Raw genomic sequence first — 24,457 nt, 5'->3', positions numbered from 1 at the left:
CATTTTTACTCAACACAATTTTCATTTTGTGACTGTTAAGCTATATGATTAAGCTGAATTTACCAGGTGTTTGTACATTTGCACTACCACTTTGCCAACATTTGTGCATCCTTGGCTCAAACAGTCAAGGAGTTTAGGGGAGAACACTGTACTACTTCATAAGAGTTTAACATGCATGTGTGTGACTAAAGAAAACCAGAGATGGCACAATTTACCAAATGATACTTAAACTTCAGAAATTACTTTAAATTAAAGCAAAGTATATCCACTGAAACTGCATAATTCTGTTTTTTGTTGTACAACTTTTATTAGTACCTACTGTGTAATTGTATTACAGTATTCTCTTTGCAGCACCTGCTGTTTAGGAGGAGACATGAAATGAGAGGAACTTATCTCGAGCCTCTGCTTGAAAAGAAACTCCTTAAATCTGACATCACACATTGTGCCTTTTCTTCACCATTTCTGGGTACAAACAAAATACTGCATCTATGGAGACTCCGCAACACTTCTTTAGAGCACAGAAACAGATGAAAGGCAGATCATTCAACACTAAAACATAAAGTTAATAACTGAGTTGCTGTTGTTGGAAAATAGCCAATGTAGCAGCAATAATCTGGGTTGTTATGTGAAAACTCTGAAATCTCTTCAGTACTTATCATCTTAGGCCTTTTACGAAAGGACATAGTGTAATCCCTCCTATGGTGAAGTCATGAGGCCAAGGCTACTCTCCCATATGACACCAGCTGCTCTACCTTGTTTCCATAGCAATTAGTGGTCTTTTCATAACCAAGGGGGAGACGTTTAGGGGTTCCGTCTTGATTTGTCACCCAAATGGTATTTCAACATAACCAAACATAGATAAAGCCTACAGGGCCAAAATGCATTGTTTCGTGCAATGCACTAAGGTCTTACCTGCTGCTCTCCCTCCAAGCCCGTCTGCAAGAGGGGGGTCCACGTTTCAAATTCCAGGCATGGTCGCTCATTTTATATGGTTATGGGAATCACTGTGTCTGATCCCTCTCACTAAAATAATCTGTCTCAGGGGACTTTACCAGGTGCTACATGCCCCTGGACATGGCTCCAGAGGTTTTACAAATTACTGCAGCGCGGAAAACATACTTTTACACATATTTATTTCAAATTTGCATGATTTGAGGTAAACCAGTTTGAAATACAGTACATGTGAAATAAGTCTTATAGTGGTATTTCTGTTAAACTAGTTATTTTGCTAATATACAGGACCAGAACATGAACTGTCTCTGTAAGGATAAAAAGGGCAGCTGAACAAGCCAGAGTGACACAATAGATCAGGAGACCTGAAGCGGCTAGAAGTCCTCTCTCAGACTTTGAGTCCTAACTTTTCCATAGGCAGGGGCATCATCATAGGTGATATAAACCTTTAAAGTAGCAAGACTAAGAAAATGCCAGGTATTCAGGGCAATAAATTGAGACTTCAGATACAAACACAAAAAGTCAAGGAATGCATGACCTGTGGCAGGGAGATGACTACCTCTTAACAGTGATGTCTTCTGTTTTTCTCTCCTTGAATGGAAACCTGCAAGGGAAAACCTATTGCTCCCAAGAGATCAGAATGAGAACTAAAATACCTCTTTGAAGTTTTTACTCAAGCCAGTAAATCCTCAACGATGAGCCAAGTTAAATCGCTAATTAATTATGACATCTAAAATTAAATCCTTTAAAGCTTTGTCATTCGAGTAAATATCTGGGTGAAAGTGAGACAAATCTGTAATATGCCACACATAAAGGTATTTATGGCATTACTAAGAGAAGCTGTGGCAATTTCCCCAAGAATGAGTGTGCATGTAAATGTTTTTTTAAGTACTTTAGAGCTCATACCAAGCAGAGTGTGGTGATTCAGAGTTTATAGCTCCCTCTCATGTCTGGTGGGTGAGTGGCAATGAGAACCAGAGAGAGGGTGTTTTTCCATTGTATCTCAGCCATGGACAGCTGACTGGTTGGGATCTAATTGCTCTCAAGTGAGGTCAGCAACAGGCATTTATCTAAGAAGGGTGCACAAAAGAAGAGTCAGCTTGCCAGGAACAGGGAAGTCTAGATGAGGACTGACAGCAGTTCCCATCTCTTGCTTAACTTCACTGCAATACTGAACTGGGTTTACCTTTTAAACTACAGCTTCAGACCTGAGGAGTTTTAGCACCGGTGCTGAAAAGGATCAGAGGTCTGACAACATCCGCCATCACTCAGAGCACATGTAAGTTGTCAACCTACAGATATTGTCCTTTTATTGTACATTTGCTGGAAGAGGAGAGATTATAGACTTACAGCACAATGAGAAGTTCTATTTTACTCTGTTGGATGCATGACCAGAAGCCCCATCATTGGGCCAAAATTATGATTTAATATTAATACAAAACAAAATCTGCTTTAAAAAACAAATGTCTTATTTATTCTATTTGCAATTTTCAACATGTACTTTATGTGGTTAAACATCTTACAATCCAAACTTTTTTTTACAGCGTCGACCAATACCACAGTCCCTAATCTGGATTATCACATTGCTTGTTGGAATATCATCTCGAGAGGATCAAGCAGTTGAGGAACCCTGTATGTATGGACTCACAAACCAACAATGTCCCCATTCTGCAAGCTAATTTTTTAATTAAACTTCTCAGCTTTGAACTCATCCCAGCCTCAAAAAGTCTTTCTCTCAGCCACACTGTTAATCATCCCGCTTGCAGTCCCTGAAACAAGGACCTGGTGGTTACAAGGCAAGGGTCAGGAGGTTACTGGGTTGAGAAACATCGCTCAGCTCTAGAGCTCGCTTTTCAGCATGTTTTTCATTGACCCCAAAAGCATTGCATTATAATGCGCAAATGGATGCTGACATGGAACCTTCAAAGTCTGTTCTCAGGACTCTACCTGCACGCGATCTTTCTGTTTGGCAGCGTGTGTGTGGTCTACAGTGACTGCACCCCCGAGCAACGCACTGCCATCATGAACTGCTCTAAACATGAGCGCCACACCAGGAACTATGATTACATGGAGGGAGGAGATGTGCGTATTCGACAGCTGTTCAGCCGCACGCAGTGGTTCCTCACGATTGATGACTCTGGCAACATTACGGGAACTCAAGATCCTACCAACTGTTACAGTAAGGATGGGGTTTAATCTTGATTCCTATGGCTCATTATAGGTTCATCTGCTTTTCTTTCTATTTATATCACTAATATTAATTTGCAAACATTTATGTTTTAAATGTTGATTAAAATCATTTTATTCACATTTTTCTCTTAAGATTTAGTATTTTGAAGGTTTAGTGTTTTGTTTGGTCAGTATGTCAGATACACATAGGATATGTTATTTTACAGATTGAGCCTAAATGTAATGTCAGTGTTATTGAGTTGTGTGGAGGGACCCAAAGGACAGAATTAAAGTGAAGCAGGTGGGAGCTTTGGCACGTTAAAGCCAAATTTTGACTGTAATGAAGTTAAACAAAGACATACCACAACTAAAAGAGTCAAATTCGGCAACTGGGTAAAAAGCTAGATTCTCATGAACTGAGGATTACATATAGTGGCAGTATATAACTAAAGACTGACACATTTTATTTGCCAGTTAAAAGAGCAGCAGTTTAACACTGTTAGCTGCTCGGATTAGTGCCGTGAAACAATGTTTTTGTTTATGGATGTGACTAAAAGTCTCAGTCACAGTGAAGATGATTTGCGTGGTTATCGTTTCCTCCTATCTGACAGTGTGGCCAAAGGAAGAATGTTGGCTTTAAAAGAAGATGCCTCATGGAAAAGATGAATTGTGCAACAACTGGAAATGAAAGACTGAGAATCTGAGACACCCACATGTGGCTGGGACTTGCACGCAAAGAGCACAATAAATCCTTTCATGATACTAGATGTACATTATAAAATGACATTTACTTTTCTAATTTCAAAACTAAATCACTGTTATGGGGTTGTGCAATATATGTATTCATGTCATACCAAATCGGCCACTTCCATTGAACTTATCTTTTATACTGCATGATATATTTGATCTATTTTATTTTTGAAGTTTTTACTTGCTTCACAATTTAGACTCTTCAGAATTAGGATTTTTATAAACTTTTCAAAGCTTTTTTATTGTGCAAACTAAACATTAAAACTGATACCCGCCATCAAATTATCTCTGTTTAGCGTAAATGTCTTATAGCAGTAAATTGTTTGATGAAGAGGTGCAAATTAATTCCTTTAAGAAAACTGATATATGCCTTTATAAGATAAATTAATTTGCTTATGCTTGAAAAAAAAAGCCAACAGTTATTAATAAGTCAGTGAACAGTATTATGCAAAAACTGTGCTACGCTGAACAGCAGACAAAAAGAAATAACATTTTTAAACAAGAAATCCATTTGTGGTTTTAGATCATCAATACATCACTGTAGCTCTGACATAGCACGCCCATGGAGAAACAATGCCACAGCTCAGTCATGTTGTCTTTTTTCTTTATCTAATACTGTTTGTTAAAAACATGTATAATTTACAAGCTGAATTGTACAAAGAGTTCAAAGACATAGGGAGAACTAAATAGATATTGTAGCAATGTTGAAATGTTAAAATTGTTTGCTTTAGAATCGACAAGTGTTTGTAGTATCAGTGTGACAAAAAAAAATACTCGCCAAACTATCCTGTTCTTGAAAGACTATCCGCTGTAATTTTGGCAGTAAATGCAAATCTGAACTTCAACAATCTTCAGACAATCCAGAATTGGGGTTTTACCCACAAGATTGTTTGCCTTGCCAGAGACAACGAGTGATGGAAAATCTATTTAAGCTGGTGATTGCCTGAGAGGCACTCTGCGTCAGAGCCAAAATGTTTTAAATATGTGTAAGCATGTGTATGGAAATGTGCTTCATCTTTTCATGATGCACCAAACGAACTGATATAGAACATTAGCTAGCTAGTGGATTACATTACCAAACGTTAAGAGCAAATCATGCAGTTAAAGTTCTCGTTCCCCCAAATACAAGGAGAATGTAAGAACAAATGTTATGTCAAAAATAAGATTTGAGTTTTATGGTTAGATAATTGTTATAGCAGAATGAGAAGAACATGTAAACAGAATAAACCCTACATATCGCTGCATTCAAAGACAATTTATAAGACTAACCTTATGGATAAATTACCCCTGTTTTCATCTGTGCCTATGTTAGATTATGTGATACTGTAAATAAGTAGGACTTCCATTTTTGAAGTAGGATTTTTTATTATTATTTTAAACAGCATAAGCAGATCTTAGATAGCATTTTTAAGCACAAACTTGAAAGATATTACATTGATTTTACCACAGTATGATGGCAACACATCTTTTATTAGTAACATATATTAAATTCACAAAACAAAAGAAATTTTGAGCATGGAGGCTTTACCTTCCCACAGAATTGAAAAGCAGAACTAAACTATAGCTCGCAAAACAAATGCAAGGAGACAGTTTTCTCAATCCTAGGGGAGAGAGGCTTAATCTGTCTCCCATATGTTCAATGGCATACGTTGCGGTTTATGTAATGGCGACCCAGGCAATTTAACAAGACTTTAACTAAGCCAGAGAGACCACAGACTGAATAATTGCTGAAATCTCCATCTTGTTTGTTAATAAAAATGAATGTTGAGGTCAGCGAGGAGCTGGACTGAAAGATGGATGTTGACAGTTTCTTATCAGTTCTGCAGTGTGTCTCATTTTCTTTACTGCCTGGCTGTCTGGCAGGTATCCTGGAGATCAGAACGGTGTCTGAGGGGCCCATACTGGCCATCAAAGCTGTAAAGAGCCAGTATTATATCTGCATGAGTAAGGCTGGACATCTGCAAGCCAAGGTAATACTTTTCTTTCAAAGTGAAACTAATGTGCTGTTATTAGCCAATAAGTAATTATGCAGTCATCAAGCAAGAGTTCCAAAACGTTGCAAAGATGGTTTGATATATTGTCATTACAGAAGACCTACAATAAAAACTGCGACTTTAAGGAGGGTTTCCTAGAGAACCACTACAATGCTTATTCCTCTGCAAAGTGGACTGATAAAGAAATGTTCATAGCTCTGTCTCAGAGGGGAAGGCCATTGAGGGGGAAGAGGACCAGGAAGGAACACATAGCATCTCACTTCATCCCAATGAAATGCTGGGACGAGGAGAGGAGAGTGGAGTGAACAACGTAAAGATTTGTCACAAACTGTGTGATTTAGGTCACATATATGTATATCATAACAGACACATGTGGTCTCATAACTAGCATCCACTCTCCTAATATTCGAAACAACTACAATCCCCATCATACAAGATACTGATATCCCAAACTATGGAAGCATGACTAAAATTATTTTTGTATTTTTTGTTGTTTTGAAGTAAATACTATAAATTGCTATACAGCAGAAGTATTTTCTTACCAAACCATAAAATGATCAGCATACAGTCTGGACTGTATTCTTTACAGATGATTTACCACCAAGCTGCCAGATGAGGAGATGTATTTAATCAAATAGGTTGAGAGGGGATAGTTGGTTTGACCAAAAAGCGCTGAAGCAAGCTGGCCTTGTCTTTACCTTCTACTACAACAGATACATTCATACAGAGCTGAAATACAGGTCCTTCTCAAAATATTAGCATATTGTGATAAAGTTCATTATTTTCCATAATGTCATGATGAAAATTTAACATTCATATATTTTAGATTCATTGCACACTAACTGAAATATTTCAGGTCTTTCATTGTCTTAATACGGATGATTGTGGCATACAGCTCATGAAAACCCAAAATTCCTATCTCACAAAATTAGCATATCATTAAAAGGGTCTCTAAACGAGCTATGAACCTAATCATCTGAATTAACGAGTTAACTCTAAACACCTGCAAAAGATTCCTGAGGCCTTTAAAACTCCCAGCCTGGTTCATCACTCAAAACCCCAATCATGGGTAAGACTGCCGACCTGACTGCTGTCCAGAAAGTCACTATTGACACCCTCAAGCAAGAGGGTAAGACACAGAAAGAAATTTCTAAACGAATAGGCTGTTCCCAGAGTGCTGTATCAAGGCACCTCAGTGGGAAGTCTGTGGGAAGGAAAAAGTGTGGCAGAAAACGCTGCACAACGAGAAGAGGTGACCGGACCCTGAGGAAGATTGTGGAGAAGGGCCGATTCCAGACCTTGGGGGACCTGCGGAAGCAGTGGACTGAGTCTGGAGTAGAAACATCCAGAGCCACCGTGCACAGGCGTGTGCAGGAAATAGGCTACAGGTGCCGCATTCCCCAGGTCAAGCCACTTTTGAACCAGAAACAGCAGCAGAAGCGCCTGACCTGGGCTACAGAGAAGCAGCACTGGACTGTTGCTCAGTGGTCCAAAGTACTTTTTTCGGATGAAAGCAAATTCTGCATGTCATTTGGAAATCAAGGTGCCAGAGTCTGGAGGAAGACTGGGGAGAAGGAAATGCCAAAATGCCAGAAGTCCAGTGTCAAGTACCCACAGTCAGTGATGGTCTGGGGTGCCGTGTCAGCTGCTGGTGTTGGTCCACTGTGTTTTATCAAGGGCAGGGTCAATGCAGCTAGCTATCAGGAGATTTTGGAGCACTTCATGCTTCCATCTGCTGAAAAGCTTTATGGAGATGAAGATTTCATTTTTCAGCACGACCTGGCACCTGCTCACAGTGCCAAAACCACTGGTAAATGGTTTACTGACCATGGTATCACTGTGCTCAATTGGCCTGCCAACTCTCCTGACCTGAACCCCATAGAGAATCTGTGGGATATTGTGAAGAGAACGTTGAGAGACTCAAGACCCAACACTCTGGATGAGCTAAAGGCCGCTATCGAAGCATCCTGGGCCTCCATAAGACCTCAGCAGTGCCACAGGCTGATTGCCTCCATGCCACGCCGCATTGAAGCAGTCATTTCTGCAAAAGGATTCCCGACCAAGTATTGAGTGCATAACTGTACATGATTATTTGAAGGTTGACGTTTTTTGTATTAAAAACACTTTTCTTTTATTGGTCGGATGAAATATGCTAATTTTGTGAGATAGGAATTTTGGGTTTTCATGAGCTGTATGCCAAAATCATCCGTATTAAGACAATAAAAGACCTGAAATATTTCAGTTAGTGTGCAATGAATCTAAAATATATGAATGTTAAATTTTCATCATGACATTATGGAAAATAATGAACTTTATCACAATATGCTAATATTTTGAGAAGGACCTGTAGTGCATGTAGTAAATACAAATATCAATAAACAGAGGCAAGCAAAGCTAATTGTGAATGCTGTTTGTGTGGGTGTGTGAGATCCGTTTGTCTTTTCTGCATTGACTCTGGTCAAATACACTGTAGCTGCTCACTGACTCCCTTTTCATTCTCAAAGTGTTATTTTGAATTGCTAAGAGGTTTCGTTGCTGCTGAACAGACATCAAGATATAAATACAAAGCAAACTGCTTAAAAAACAAGAATTATCTTTCTCAGATCTAGGAGATAAGTAATTTATTTGTAAATGGATTTTCTTTAGTTTCTGTTCAAACATTCCAGTTATACTAAGTGACAGCTGGAAACATACCTGCAGATTCAATATTTGATTCAGTATTTGATACAGTATTTGCAGTACTTTATTGTGTATCGCTCTAATTCCCATGTTTGTATGAAGAAGACATACTCTTGTTTTCTTACAAAGTGTGTTGTTCCACTTGGATAATTTACTGTGAAGCAAAGCTTTACTAGCCCTGCGATGGACTGGCGATCTGTCCAGGGTGTACCCTGCCTCTCGCCCATAGACTGCTGGAGATAGGCACCAGCTCCCCTGCGACCCACTATGGAATAAGCGGTAGAAAATGACTGACTGACTGACTGACAATGCTTTACTATTCATGTTTTTTCTCCACTAGAGGGTCTAATAAACCTCAAAAGAAAGTCATATGCCCATGCTTATGAAACTCCTTTGGTTAACTTGTCAACAAGACATCAAACTGAAATAGCTATCCATTAGATGATGCTTTGAACATCTTTATAACCATGTTTTCCTGGTTTAGAGTACACGTGAACTTTGTGAACCGAGCCTTTATCCTGCCATAAATAAAACTGACACTAAGCCTAGGATGCTCTGGGGGAACTTGAAGACAGAGGTGTGTACTGTGATAAAATTAATTAATCTTTATTTATTCTGTTTATTATCAATAAAAAAAGACAATTCTGGTATTTATTCACAGCTTTTGCATGTTTGTAATATCCACTGTATCATATCCATACTTAAACAAAAGGTCTAATCTGTTATTTGTTGTGACTGCAATTGCTTAGTAAAATGACCTGTTTTGGCAACCTAATATACTCTTTAACTCTGCAATTTGCATTATCCTTTTAAGAAAAAACTATTACCAGTAAAGCAAACAGTGTATCATATTGAAATGCTTATTTTGTTTTTCAAATGATTACTTGCATGTTGCAAATAAATATTTGGGAAAACGTCTGTGTCCTTGGACAATCCTGAGAAAATAACACAGATTTATCCAATCTGATAAGAGGGGATTACATGTAATACACCTTAAGGGTATGATTATGAATTTACAATGGAAGATTCATTAACGTGGTCAAAGTTTACATTATATAAAGTAAAAGCGGAGTAATGTCAGTGTAGAAAAAAATATTGCAGACTGACGGGCAGGTTGCCAACATATGCATTTAGTTATTTAAACAAGAGTGGATTCGCCCCCAAAAAAGCTCACCGACATAGAGAACAGGTTTTGCCAGGGTTCACATCTGGCTTGGAAAACCCCTGTCAGATAGAGACAGTGAAATTGAGAGAGCAAGCCTATGAAAAACGATTGACCCAAAAAACATCTGAGCAAGGTGAAGGCTTCTGCCAAGTCACGCAAAGTTAGTCTTAGCAGATAATTTGTAACATGCTCAAAACGTAAACAAATTTCAGGCTCAGGGCCGTGTATTCCCAGTAGGACAATGTGAGGCTGGAGCCGACCAACAACAGCGAGAACCCTCACAGACGTGAAGCTGCTGGCTTCCAACAAAAGTATGCAACACAGGCACACCAGACACATATTGTTACAACTTGTAAGGTGTGAAAGCTAAAATAACAACTCTCTTTTTATTAAATGTTAAATGATAAATAGACAGAATGGTAAAAGATATTGCTTTGCAAATCCACCTCCGAATAAATGTATGTGAATTGTTTAAGTAGTTTGTCTAAACAATTTTCTTCCGTATTATTAATAAGTTGATGCTGTTTATTTCCCACCAAATCTGGTCAAACAATTACTACTATGATATCTTTAAAATTCTATATAATCTATTTAGCTGATGTCAGTGTGCTTGCCAGCATAAAGCAATTTGTATATTAAAAGTAAAATTATGAAATATATATTCTTTAATTTTATGCATGGAAAAAAGTACAAAGCTACTGTGTAACCTGATGAACCCGACGAAAAAACTTATCTATAGCAATGATTTAATCTTGAATGTGCTTCATAACAGCAGAATGGCATTTTTGTGTAAGCATAAACACAGAAAACCACGTGTCCCTTATTACAGGTTACATGTGCAGACAGGGGCTACAAGATCAGTGAGGTCTGTGTCTGGCTGGTAAAAACAGAGCTGGGAAGACCCTGAAAAGAGCGGGTTATATGAAACTAAGATGGGTGAGGAGGAACAGAGAACGAGGCTGGGGATTCTCGTGCGATGTTGAGGGGTGTTTTGGGGGCACAAGGAGAAAGGGGAGGCTCCTTGGGGGAGAGAACACAAAGCTGAACTTGATGCAGATCAGGGCCGTAAACCTTTATTTTCCCAAAGGAAATCTGTTGTTATACAACCTGGGGTATTCTGTGTTTGCACCACTTTGCACGAAAACCAGACCAGAGGGAAAAGGTGAGGAACTCTTGCAGTTCATAATAATATCATACTTTTCAAATTAATTACAATAACACACAGATAATATGGGAGAGGATGGGTATAGAGGATTGGACTGGGTATTTTTACTTACTTTTAAGATAAGCCTACAAATGTATTTAGGCAAAACAAATTTTTGAAGATTTATCCGTCCATCAATCCATCTGTTTTCATCCGTTTATTTAAGATCAGGTTGCAGTGACAACAGGTCCTAGGAGGAAAACAAACAACGAGCTTCTTCTGAGGGTTCCCAACCTCCAATGAGAGGCGCCCAGAAATCATCCTGATCAGATGCCCAAACCTCTTCTGCTGACTCTTTTAAAATAAAGAAGCAGCAAAGCTCTCTCAGAATAACAGAGAAAATACAAACCCCCAACACACAGGGTGCAATCTACCTTTTCTAGTTGAGAATACTGACCCAAGACTTAGAGCAGCTAACTCGCACCCTAGAAGTTCATAATGTGAACTGATCCAGTGCAACCTGGAGGTCTTGGCTTGAAGAACGCCATTTGCAAAAAGCAAAGATGAGACCCTGAGACTCCCAATCTAGACACCCTCATCTCAATTACTACTTCATCTGATCCTGTTTGGTTTCAGCATATGGGGACCCGATTGCCTCTAAAAGCTACCCAAGTACCCAGTGCTCTTGCAAAACCTCCCAAAAATACTTAAAAGAGCACAAAACAAATATGGAGCCAACAATCATACTCCCATTGCCCTTTCAGCAAATCTGCAAAGGTAAAGATCCCACAGCCAGAATGAAAGCCAAGGTTTGGTAATAGGAGGCAGATCCTCCTTTCAAGACTTTCCCAGGAAGGCCAACTGATTGCCCTCTTTTGCCCTTTTTAACTCGTCAAAGGGTTTTCTAGAACTTCCTTGAAGCCAACCAAATGTTATTCTCAATACTTTCTATAAATTCCCACCATACCCATATTTTTACTACTGCAACCACCAAAGCTGCAGTCCTTTTGGCCACCTATACTACCTGTCACCTGCTTTTGTCCCTCAGGACAACTATTGTCTTCCTCTTCAGTGTAAGAGCGTCCATCATCACCGGTGTCAATGAATGGATATCCTGGTAACCGCTGCAGGACAAACAAGCAAGATTCAGGCCAAAGCCAAATCCACAATGAAGGTTCTAAAAATGGCCCATTCAGAGTCCATGTCCCCAACTAACCTAAAACATAAAAATATCTCAAATGGAATCCTCTGCCAAAAGATCCCAGTTCATTATCAACACTCGTTTGGGTTTACCAGGTTGGCCCAGGAGCCTCAACCACCATCAACCGACCACCAGGAGGTGATCAGATGAAAACCCTGCCCTTGAGTGTCAAACCCATAATACTGCTGCTCTGATGATACAATTAAAAATATATATCTTCAAACTCTGGACCAAATGATTCTGGCACTAACTACCATTATAACCACCTTGTTGTGTCATGTTTTGTATAGTTGACGGACCAAAGCAGCAACAGAACATCGACAGGTGCATGATAGATGGATATATTTTACTGAACAGAATTAAGAACTTACAGACTCAAAGGACACAAAGGATCCAGGGAGATAGCAATGGAGAACCCAACAATGAAGGGATCAAAAACATTAACTTAAATACAACTGAGTTGTTACAGGCTACATAAAAACAGGTGAGTGCAATCAACAGAAACACAAACAGGTGCAGATCATGACATTACCCCTCCCTCAAGGGCGGATACCAGGCTGTTTGTGTGTTACAAAGGTTGTTTGTGTGTTGCCCTGCGATCGACTCGTGACCTGTCCAGGGTGTACTCCGCCTCTCGCCCATAGACTGCTGGAGATAGGCACCAGCTTCCCCGCGACCCACTATATAAGAAGCGGTAGAAAATGACTGACTGATAAGATAATATATCTTTCTGATAAATAGATATTTAGGAGTGATCTTTAATGTATTGTTTACAATCTATGAAAAAGAAGATTGTTTGGATAATAAAAGACAATCACATTTACACATAAAAACTGACAGAATGACTGTTATTGGTTAACTTTGCTGTTCAAACTGTTTTCCCACTGTCAGTGCAACAAAAACCCAAAAATATGATGATAAAATATTGTGATAGCCTATTAGGTCCATATCGCCCATCCATATTAATTCTAATTTAAAACTGTTTTCCCTTTTTCAACTTAACACTTTAGTAACTTAGTATTGGTTATTATTGTCACTGTTCAATGAACAAATAAAGTTGGCCAGATTACCCAATGTCCTTCTTTAAACTATCAAAAGACATTTTTAACAAAATAAATGCAAAGAGACTCTTGTGTTTTAAGTTTTGTGTTGAAATGAAATGTTACTGTATTTAAAACCAAATGTGCTGGTTAGAAAAATATAAATATGTTAATTAGGACAGTAGCGAGATAGATGGGATTGTAGTCCAACCAGATCCCTAGCAAAATCTATTTTTATTATCACTTAGGAAAACTAAAATATTATAAAGTAAATACAAACTCAAAATCTGTCAGTTTACTAAGCCACCTCACATTAGAGTCTTGCATTAACAATTAAACAATTTGTGGAGTATTTATATGCTAAAGCTGGCCAACCATGAGGTTCACTAGTTAAAGTTAATTAACAATGTTATTAAAAAAAATAACACAATCTAAATGGCACAGATTGATTTCTTTACTGAAATAAAAAAAAACGGTTTTGTTTACTACTATTGCTTGTAATATCTGCTGTCGGTCCATTGAGGCCATACGTTCATCGGACAACTCTGTTGTTCTTCTTCTTCTTCTGTGTTACTTTTTGGGAGTTGGCAAATAACGTTATGATGTGCATTACCGCCACCGACTGGTATGGAGTGTGGTTCTTCATGGTTTTAAATCTTATTTACTATTACAACAATCAAATTCTATTTATTAATTTAGTGCTTTTGAAAAATCTAATTATAATATGTTTGCTACCTAAACTTCTTTGCAAAGTATCTCTCAAAATAACATTTTCTTTAATACCTACAAATTCTCTCCTTAAAATTGTTCTTTCTTGTTCATATTTCTGACACTTCAATATTACATGTTCTATTGTTTCCTCCTCTCCACAATGATCACATTTTCCTGTATTATGTTTCTTTATCTTGAACAATGTAGAATTAAGTCCTGTATGTCCTATTCTTAATCTTGTAATTAATCTTTCCTCTTTTCTGCTCCTTCTTCCTGTTCTTACTTCTCCTACTCTCTTGTTGATTCTGTAAAACCATCTTCCTTTCTTTTCTTCGTCCCACCTTTTTTGCCACTCTTTCCTGATTCTCTGTTTAATTATATTTCTCGCCTCTGACCTACTAATATTAATTATAAAGTTAATGTTGTTTTGTGTTGCCTTCTTTGCCATCCTGTCCGCCTTCTCATTCCCTCCAACTCCTACATGTGCTGGTACCCATAAAAACACTAATATTAATCCCATCCTTTGTATTCTAAATAAAGTATGTTTTATTTCCAACAAAATGTCTGGTCTACCCTCTGAATGATTATGTTTTAAACTTAATAATGCTGAACTTGAGTCTGAACAAATGATTGTTTTTAATGGTTTTATATCCTCCACCCACTACACTGCTAACAATATGGCTAATAATTCTCCTGAATATACTGATAATCCATTTGTAATTCTTTTTCCTACTTTTATTTTAAATTCTGGTATTACAAATGCTACTCCAATTTTTCCATCTGTTTTTGATGCGTCTGTGTAAATCTGGACATAATGATAGTAATTGTTTATATATTCTTGTATTATACTTGAATCTAATCTACATTTTGGATCCTTTTTCTTTTCCATCAATGCCATATCCACCACTGCTTCTGGTAACAGCCACGGTGGCACTACTGGCAAAGGCAACATTGAACTGGTTTCTTTTTCCTATATTTGAAATTCTTCTGCTATATTATTGATAATCCAACCAAAACTCTTAACTTGTTTTTTTTCTTTTTCCCAGCATGGTTTTAAAATATCACGTGTGGAATGATCCGGATTATTGCTTTGTAAATTTATCCAGTAATTTATTGCTAACTGTTTCCTTCTTAGATCTAATGACATCTCTCCCATCTCTACCTGAAGTGCTGCTATTGGACTGGTTCCGATTGCTCCTGTACAAATTCTTAAAGCTTGATGTTGTATATCATCTAATTTTATAAGATGAGTGTTTGCTGCTGATCCATAAATTATACTTCCATAATCAATATTTGATCTAATTAATCCTGTATAAATTCTTTTTAATGATGTTCGATCTGCTCCCCAATCAATACCAGCCATACATCTCATAATGTTTAATATTGTTTTGCATTTATCTATGATTCTTTCTATATGTACTTTCCATATAATTTTTTCATCAAACCATATACCTAAAAATTTTATATTTTTTACTTGTTCTAAAACTTGATTGTATAATTTTAGTTTGATATTTTCTCTTTTCCTTTTCTGTGTAAACACCATTACTTTTGTTTTTTCCACTGAGAATTTAAATCCCCATTGATTTGCCCATTGTTCTATTCTAATAATCTCATCCTGTATTTTCTTTTCAATAAGTTTGATATTACGACGCCTTTTCCATATAGCTCCATCATCTGCAAATAGTGAGCAACCAACGTCCTTACCAATATTTTTAAATACATCATTATCATTATAGAAAACAATAACGGACTTATAATACTTCCTTGAGGAGTACCATTATCTATTATATATTTACCTGACAATTCTTGACCAATTCTTACTTGTATTGTTCTATTTGATAAAAAATCTTTAATCCAGTTAAACATTTTTCCAGTAATACCCATTTTATTTAATTTAATTAATAATCCTTCAACCCACATCATGTCATATGCTTTTTCTATATCAAAAAATACAGCTACTACATTTTCTTTGTTTATTTGTGCTCTCCTAATTTCATATTCTAAACATAATGCAGAGTCATTTGTGCTTCTCCCTTTTCTAAACCCATTTTGATTTCTAGATATATATCCATTAATATTTAAATAATATGTTAATCTATTATTAATCATTTTTTCCATTATTTTACAAATATTTGATGTTAATGCGATCGGTCTATAATTTTCTGGTTTTGTGTTATCTTTTCCTGGTTTAGTTATTGGAATAATTATTGCTTCCTTGCAGCTCTGTGGCAGCTCTCCCTCCTCCCAGACTTTATTGTATAATTATAATATTTTGTCTTTTGTTTTGTCATTAAGATGTTCTATCATCGTATAGTACATTTGATCTTTTCCAGATGATGTTATTTTTTGTTTTCCTGGTTACAAAGTTCAATTCTCCTTGTGTAAATGGTTCATTTATTAATTTATTTGTATCTACATTATTTTGCATTAATTCTTTATATTTCATCTTTGTGATTTCCCAACCTTTCTTTCCTTCTTCACTAATATTATTTGAACTATGAATTTTACTAAATGTTTTAGCTAATATTTCTGCTTTTTCTTTATCTTCCGTTATAGTTGTATTATCTATTTTTAATATAGGATATCCATATTCTTTTCTAATACCCTTCATTCTTTTAATCGTTTTCCAAATTTTATCAATTTTTGTTTCTCTCCCTACGGTATTACAAAAGTTTCTCCAATATTCTCTTTTTGCATGTTTAATGATCTTTCTTACCTTTGTCTGCTTTCTTTTGTACTCAATTAGATTCTGATAAATTGGGTTACTTTTTAACATTTTAAATGCTTTATTTCTTAATTTTATTACTTCACTACAATCTTTTGTCCACCATGGCACAATATTTCTATCGTTCTTTCTTCCTCCTTTTTTTATTGATTCTTCTGCAGCCTGTAAGATTTTTTTACAGATATTTATATTTAAACTATTTATATCAATTGACTCATCTATTTCTTCCAATTTCTTTTGACTTAAATATTAACATTTTTCCCAATCAGCTTTATTAAAGTTCCATCTTTTATATAATCCTGTATTCCTGTTATTTATTAATATTCCTGTTATGATTTTAATGGGGTAATGATCACTGCCTACTGTTGTATCTTTGTCAATGTCCCACTCACAGTTATTGGCTAAACAATTTGATACAATTGTTAAATCAATCACAGACTCTGTACCTGTTTTTACATTAATTCTTGTTCCTCTTCCATCATTTATACATACCAAATTTTTTATTTCCATTATTTCTTCAATAACTTGTCCATTTTTATCATTACATTTTCCCCATAAAGTGCTGTTAGCATTAAAATCTCCACACCAGACTACTTTTCCTTCTAAGTATCCCATTAATTCATCCAACAACTCGAATGATAATATTTTACATGGATTATAAAAATTTATTATCTTACATTTTTCTTTTTTATTATAAATTTCAACTACTATATATTCTAAATTTTTACCTTTTCCTAATATCTGATATTGTATCCCTTCTTTTATAAATATTCCACATCCTCCTCCACTTCCTTCTTGTCTATCCCTTCTGATACTATTGTACCCTTTAAACACAAAATCTAGGTTTGGCTTTAACCACGTCTCCTGTATACATATAATTTCTGGTTTTTCTTCAATTCCATCTATATACCCTTTAAATTCCTGTCCATTAGCGATTAAACTTCTTTCATTCCACTGTAATATTATCATGTTTCTATCAGCTGGGTTCCTCCTTGCCTTCCATCTGTTTCCAACTTTTTATTAATGTTTTCCCAAGATCCTTCTTTAAACCCTAAGAACTTTTCTGCTCCTCTGACTGTTAATCTTTTCTGTTTTGTGTTTAGCCTGTTCAGTGCAGTTAATGACATAAGCTATAAATAATATCAGTTTTTCCACAGACATTGTAACATTTGCCTCTGATTCTACTTTTATTTGTTGATAATCTGGAATCCTAACTTGACCTTCATCCCTTGATCTTTCATTCTGGACATTTTTGACTGCTTCAGCATAGCTTATGTTTTTAGTCATTTTAATTTGTTGGATTTCTTTTGCTTTCTTCCTTACCTCACATCCCCCGAATGTAACTCTATGTTGCCCTCCACAATTGCAACATTTTTCCTGCACTTCTTCCCCACAATCTTAAATTCTGTGATCTTCTCCACATTTTGGACATCTTTGTTTTCCTTTACAGACAGCTGCTATATGACCATATCTCTGACATTTATAACATCTTAGTGGTGGAGGAATGAAAGGCCTCACAGAAAAACTCAGATATCCTATTTTAACATTTTGTGGCAACACCTTTTCTTCAAAATCTATTAAAATTGACAGGCTTCCTACTCTTTCTCCATTTACACTTTTTGTCAGTCTTTTGAGATTTTTTATCTTTGCACCAACAATGCTTTTTTTTTAACTTGTCTATATCTTCCTCCAGAGGAATGCCATAAATTACCCCCCGAATGATTTTATCTTCTCCTATAATCTTCCTCTCTGTCACCGTTTTCTTGCAAATGTTTTCCACTTGTAAAGCCTTTCTTCTTTGTTCTTCGGTTTTACACACCAGTATATTTCCATCTCTCAAGACCTTCACCATTTCAACATCTCCTATCTTTTTTTTATTTCTCTAGATAGTGAAATAGGAGTCAGGTTCTCTTTTTCTTCTTCATTTTTTATCTTTAATATTATTTTACATTCTTCCCTTCCAATTTTCCTCCTAACTACTCTCTCTTCTTCAGAACTGTTTTCTTCCAGCTCTCTTTTACTCCTTTGGCTGTCTAACAATTTCCCTTCTTCTGCTTTACCTCTTCCGCGTCTTCTCCCTCTACTTACTGGCGTCCATTCATCAAAGTCCATATTATCCTCCTGTGTGTCCATTCTGAACCATTCACATACCAGTTTATGCCTTTTACTGCCACTTCCAAAAGTAAATAATTTCTACCACTGTGAGGTTCTAAGTAGACCAGCGTTTTCAGACCGAAGTTTCGCGCTCAGCTCCGAAGAAAACCCTGGCCCAACTCTGTTGTTGCTTGGCAACGGAGTTCTTGTATCTATTTCCGCCTCCCGACGTTGTATTTCCGGTGTGTGGAGAAGACGTGGGCTGCATTGTGGTAAGCATGGTTGAGTTGTTTAGCTTAGGGTTTAGCTTTTGCGGGGTTAACAACAAAGAATTGTGTAACAGCTTCTGTTTTGCATCGATCTTTGCTTGAATGATTAAGCCTTTGTTTCTGCTGTTTACGGCCTGATCTTTAGATGTGAAGCAAACACAATAGTTAGCTTCGCAAATTGATGTAGCGTCAGTGTATAAAACAGAAACAGATGTGTAGTTTTGTCGGATCTGAAGTCAGATACCGCGAAACAATGTATTTATCTCACTGAACTGTTTTTATATCTGTTACGTGTGTTTGTTACTTCACGTACAGCTCTCTCAGCAGTTAACGCTAAAGCTACTCTCATTTTAGTGTGTCAGCAGTTCAACAAGTGCCTCTCCTGCTCTGTTATGTTTTCAAACCATAAGTCTCCATCGTTAAATTGAAAATAACCGGATAATTTAGTCCTCTTTATAACTGGGCCACAGTCTAATATTTTATCTCCCATCTCCAAAAAAAATACAATTAAACAGTGTGTCTCTCCTGTTTACCCCTGGTCAGTGCTAAGAAAGGAAAGACTATCCATCGATCAGGCTTAACATTATGTCCTCCTGCCTAATAATGTGTTGGTCGCCCTTCTGCTGCCTAAACAGCCCTGGCCTGTTGAAGCATTCCCTCCCCCTAGAACCCTTAGGTGCTGCTGTGATATCTGGCACCAAGATGTTGGCAGCATATTCTTTAAAGTCCTGTGACTTTTATATCCAGCACATCCCACAGAGGTTCAGTTGGATTGAGACCTCGAGAATTTGGAGGCCTAGTCAACACCTCAAACTCATTTTTGGGCTCCTGAAAGACTTCCTGAACCATTTTTATTTTGTGGCAGGGTACATCCTTACTGAAGAGGGCGCAACCATCAGGAATACCATTTCTGTGGCAGAGTACACATTGTCTGGAACAATGCTTGTATAGGTATTGGTGTCATAGTAGACATCCACAGGCTTGGCACCATGGGCGTCCTGACTAGTCTGTGGTTGTGCAACCCAGTAGATAACGTACTGCAATGCACTGTGTATTCTGACACCTCTCTATCAGAACCAGCATTAACTTCTCCAGCCAGAATAATGTTATTAGCTCATCTGTTGGTTCCCTCAAACCACTTTTGATAGATACTGACAACTGCACACTGGGAACGCCTCACCCACAGCTGACGTTTTGGAGATTATCTGACTTATTAGTCTAGTCTTTTATTTTCAATTTTATTTCCTTTATGACACATATAGTTTTTATTATATTGGGACACTTCTTGTGCTCCGTATTTGCCAGTTAAGTGCCTAAATCCAGGATGCTGACTTTTTTTTAAGCAGTTAACAGAAGAAAATACAGTTTGGCAGGAGGCAGCCAAACCTCAAGGGAGCTTTTTTGGTATGAAAATAGTTTGCTGGCAGCATTCATGATTGGATCATATTTCTTCAACCAGTAACAGCCAACTTAGTTCACCTCATTTGTCTTAAAAAGAATTTTCCCTTTGAACTTAGTTGAATTATTGTGATTTTTAAGTTGCTCGTCGTTCAACTGCTCTGTCATTTGTTTTTCCTAATGTTTTTAATTTGTCCATTTTGTTTGATGATCATTTCAGAGTCGGCCTATTCCGATACAAAAGGACCCACATCTAAAACAAGCAGCTATGAGCAGCCTGGATCGACACCACCCACTTTATTCTAGTTGCCGTGACAAACCAGCAGTCACTGTTGATTCATCAGACGTCCACGAGCTCGGCGAGCAGCCTCTCCAGGGGCTAAAATTGGCATCACAGACAGTGCTGGACGCAGCCCAGCAGAGAGGCAGGTTAAAGTGCTCTAAATGCGGAGGATCAAGGATGTTCTTCTGCTACACATGCTGCTCATTAGTGGGTGTCAACACGCAAGACATTCCCGTGATCAAGGTCAGTAAGATCTTCAAAAATCCATTTAGTGTTCTTTTAACAGAGTCCCTCTGGAACATTTATTTAAAATCGAATCTTTCACAATGTGATACAAAGGGGTTTATGCCAGATCATAAAACTGTACTGTTGACCTAACTCAAGATGTTATTGTGTTGTTCACAGCTTCCTGTGAAAATAGATATCATCAAGCATCCGAATGAAACAGATGGGAAGAGCACCGCAGTCCACGCCAAGATTCTCGCACCCAACGACGTCACAATGTACACCTATCCCTGCATTCCTGAGTTAGAAAAAGACGAGGTAAGATGGGTTTCATTAAATTGTGGAACTGGTTGTGCTCCTAAAATTCAAAGAATCTCTGTGAAGTAATATTACTAGGCCCATTTGCAGATAACGTGGATGTTTATGGTGTCTTTAGTAGAAACTTCTATGTTAAAAGGAGAGTTCGTATTAAGTAAGGTTGCTTTAGGATGTTATGAGCCATCAACATCTAAGTTGTGGTTGGTAACTCTTTCAGCATCTTTACTTGGTTGAAACAGAAAAGTTTTAGAGCTAAAAAAAAACCAAATATTCTAGGTTTGAGTCCACACTAATCCCCAGGTTTTTACACTGACTTATTTTTAATTACTCTGGCCGAGTACACCTACATTTTTCTGTTTCTAGTTTTGTGTTTCATGAGATAAAGCCAATGCTTTGCTTCCTTATTCAGACACCACCAGAAATGAGAACATAACCTGTTGTTTTCATGGGGACAAATGGTACTTGCCATTTCCAGGCCTTTCTGGAACTCTCCTCTTTTGCTCTTGGACAACTTTTTTGATTATTCTTTTGACTCCTTTGTCAGAAATCTTATGAGCGCCACCTAACTGTGGCTGGTTTATGGTACAGAGATGTTCTTTCCACTTCTAAATTGAAGTTTAGAAATGCAGCTGTAACCATTGCAAATAGTTTTGCAACATTAATGCTGTTTTTAAAGGTATCCTTGCTTTTACCACCATCACACCTATCTTTGCAATACTTTGGTAATATAAAACTGTTTTCTAGGCAACCAAAATCATTTTAAAACTGCTGATACTGATTTGCTTTCTAAATACTGTTATATATCAACTGGCTTTATCTTGGCTTTCCATGTCTTTTTCCACATTCTTCCCTTCTTCTGCTCAATATTTTTATTCTTCTATCATTCCACCTTAATACATATAAATGTAACTCAATTCATCATTTGTTTTTATTGCAAATGAATCCCTACCTACTGTTCATAGTGTGGATTACTTGGATTGTTGCCAACATCTGATGTGAACTTGATGTCAGTAGAGAAAAACATTGACGTGTTTAATACCTGCTGTAAATAAATTCCTTCTAATTTCAATTCTGAAGTCAATCTTTATCCTCCGTCCAGCAGAATCAGAACCAACAGGGTTTAACTTTAAGGTTGAAAGGTTTGCAGTTTTAAAGGTCTCTCTGTCTGTGTTGTATTCCTCAAGGAAAAGGTCCATCTGACTGGGCGGAAAGGGTTCATAATCCATATCAAAATCTGTTAAAAGTGACTCGTCCAACGTAGTGTTTACTAAAGCCAACAAATCTACTTTAAACTTGCCTCTTTGTGTTGGCCCTCATGTTCCCAATTATTCTGCTGCCAACAGTGTGCAAAGCAGTAATTAAAGCAAAGGAGGGGTATTTTGAAGAAATACAAAAGATGTTTTGAGTTATTTCAGTTTGTTTGTTTGCTACATATGCTTGCTTCATAGTTGTGATGCCTTTACCATGTATCTAGTATGGTTGTATATAGAATGTAATAAAAATAAGGAAGAGCCATTAAATGATAAAGATGTGTCCAAACTTTTGACTGATATTTTAATCAAAAGGAGATCTTTATGCTGGTAATTTTCTGCAGTCATAATGTCCTTCATATTGAGGAACTCACTGGACACAACAGGAAGTCTGACTCTGCACTCCACTGGAAACTGCAGAGCTGCTGCCCTGTGGGGGTTCATAAGAGTATTCCCAGAAGCCATGTGCTGTCGGTGGTCTTAAATGGATGTGGCTTAATAAGATTTTTTTTCCATGTTTGCTGTAACATTTGCAGTGCATAATATTGTAAATGCATACAGCTGTTTTTCAGTCACTTTATTATATTTTTTATTGTTTCCATTTCCTTTTTTTCTGTTCTCTTGCATGTAATTTAGATGAGCTAGTTTGAGATTTGGACTAGCATGTACTTTTATTTTATCTGTCAACCTCATTGTTTTTATTCTTGCCTCTTTTACTCAGCTTAAAATTTTTCAACATTAGTCTCGACAATCTTTTTCTCTTTTACGACGTGTCAAGTTCAGCTGTGTTTAAATCAAGGCGCAGCAGATTTTAGAAACACCTTTTTCTGTTATGTAATGTTGATGTGGCGGTGATGCTATTCCAAAGGTGTCTCTGCTTTTTTTTTCCAGGTGGTTTTGGTGTTCCCAGGCCCGGGGGCTGTTTCAGTTCAGGACATGATCCAGTGTTTACGCGATAGGAGTAACAATGGGTCGGTGGACCCCTTTGATGAGCCCTGCGTAAAGAGGCTGAAAAGTGAAGTTCAAACTCCCACACACACTGCCAAGGACCCACAGTCAGGGACCCCAGATGAAGCAAAGAGCTCAGAGTCTAGGGTAAACCCTTTACGGAGGGTGGTCTTCATCGACAGCACGTGGAACCAGACCAACAAGATCAGCACAGATGAAAGACTCCAAGGTAGTTGTCAAAGATTACGGCTCTACAGGTTTTTTAACTACTCTGACACCTAGGGAATATCCTAGGTTACTTACATGATCTCACTGTGTTTTCTTTTGTGCATTTCTGGTTGTTCTTTTCTAGGTTTGCTCCAGGTGGAACTGAAGACGAGAAAAACATGTTTCTGGCGGAGCCAGAAAGGCAAACCAAACACTTACCTTGCCACTATCGAGGCTATTTACTATTTCCTCAAAGACTTTCACCAGCACTGCCTGGGTCAGGAGTACAGTGGAGAATATGATAATCTTCTCTTTTTCTACTCCTACCTGCACTCACTGATCAACAAAGCTAAAACTTCTGCAGGAAAATGCTGATGAAAGCTGTGTGGAAAGAATTGATTCAGCTGCAAGTGACTGAGTGGGAGCCTAAGTGAAGATTCACATGAAGGCTTTGCATATTTGATCTTATTTTCATGGTTTCAACATTTTATTTTATATCACTTTGCATAACAATATGCAATAAAAGAAAGGCTTCAAAATGTGGGCATGTGAATTTTTGAGTCTGTACATTTAGTTTCATGGTGATCAGAAAAGCATGCAAAGATTATCAATATTTAAAGGACACAAGAACATGTTATTAATGCAAATGGAATTTAGTGACAGCTTCAGTCGCAACAGACAGCAGGATTTGTATATCAATCCCTCAAAGGTTTAATCATTAACTTTGATTTACCAGTTCATCTACGTTTCAACTTTCTGTTGTGGTCGAGAGATTTCGATCGTGACCGAAAAACTAGATCTACGACTACTAAGAGGCTGAAATAGGCTTCCTGTTTAGGCGGTCGGGTTCAGCCTTAGAGAAAGTACCAGGACCTCAGGCATCTGAGTGGAGTCCGGACACTTGATCAGAATGCTTAGACATGTACAGGTCCTTCT

General features: G+C 37.3%; 2 protein-coding genes across 3 annotated transcripts; both read left to right on the top strand.

Moving 5' to 3' along the window:
* Window positions 1-2,019: 2,019 nt before the first annotated feature.
* Window positions 2,020-6,675, top strand: fgf7 (fibroblast growth factor 7). Its single transcript, XM_047363822.1, has 4 exons — window positions 2,020-2,230; window positions 2,496-3,130; window positions 5,734-5,840; window positions 5,960-6,675. The coding sequence occupies exons 2-4, from the start codon at window positions 2,845-2,847 to the stop codon at window positions 6,167-6,169; spliced, it is 603 nt and encodes a 200-aa protein (XP_047219778.1). The 5' UTR covers window positions 2,020-2,230; window positions 2,496-2,844; the 3' UTR covers window positions 6,170-6,675.
* Window positions 6,676-18,641: 11,966 nt separating this feature from the next.
* Window positions 18,642-24,062, top strand: dtwd1 (DTW domain containing 1). Of its 2 annotated transcripts, none has more exons than XM_047362535.1 (5): window positions 18,642-18,895; window positions 20,511-20,816; window positions 20,979-21,116; window positions 23,258-23,543; window positions 23,667-24,062. In XM_047362535.1, the coding sequence occupies exons 2-5, from the start codon at window positions 20,559-20,561 to the stop codon at window positions 23,894-23,896; spliced, it is 912 nt and encodes a 303-aa protein (XP_047218491.1). In that variant the 5' UTR covers window positions 18,642-18,895; window positions 20,511-20,558; the 3' UTR covers window positions 23,897-24,062. The 2 variants fall into 2 exon arrangements, with proteins under 2 accessions (XP_047218491.1, XP_047218493.1); XM_047362537.1 differs by lacking the exon at window positions 18,642-18,895 and adding an exon at window positions 18,948-20,296.
* Window positions 24,063-24,457: the final 395 nt, after the last annotated feature.

The sequence above is a fragment of the Girardinichthys multiradiatus genome, chromosome 4, assembly GCF_021462225.1.
Source record: "Girardinichthys multiradiatus isolate DD_20200921_A chromosome 4, DD_fGirMul_XY1, whole genome shotgun sequence".
Taxonomy (NCBI): Eukaryota; Metazoa; Chordata; class Actinopteri; order Cyprinodontiformes; family Goodeidae; genus Girardinichthys; species Girardinichthys multiradiatus.
Note: the sequence above shows the minus strand (reverse complement) of the source record. Positions and strands in the feature narration are given on the sequence as shown.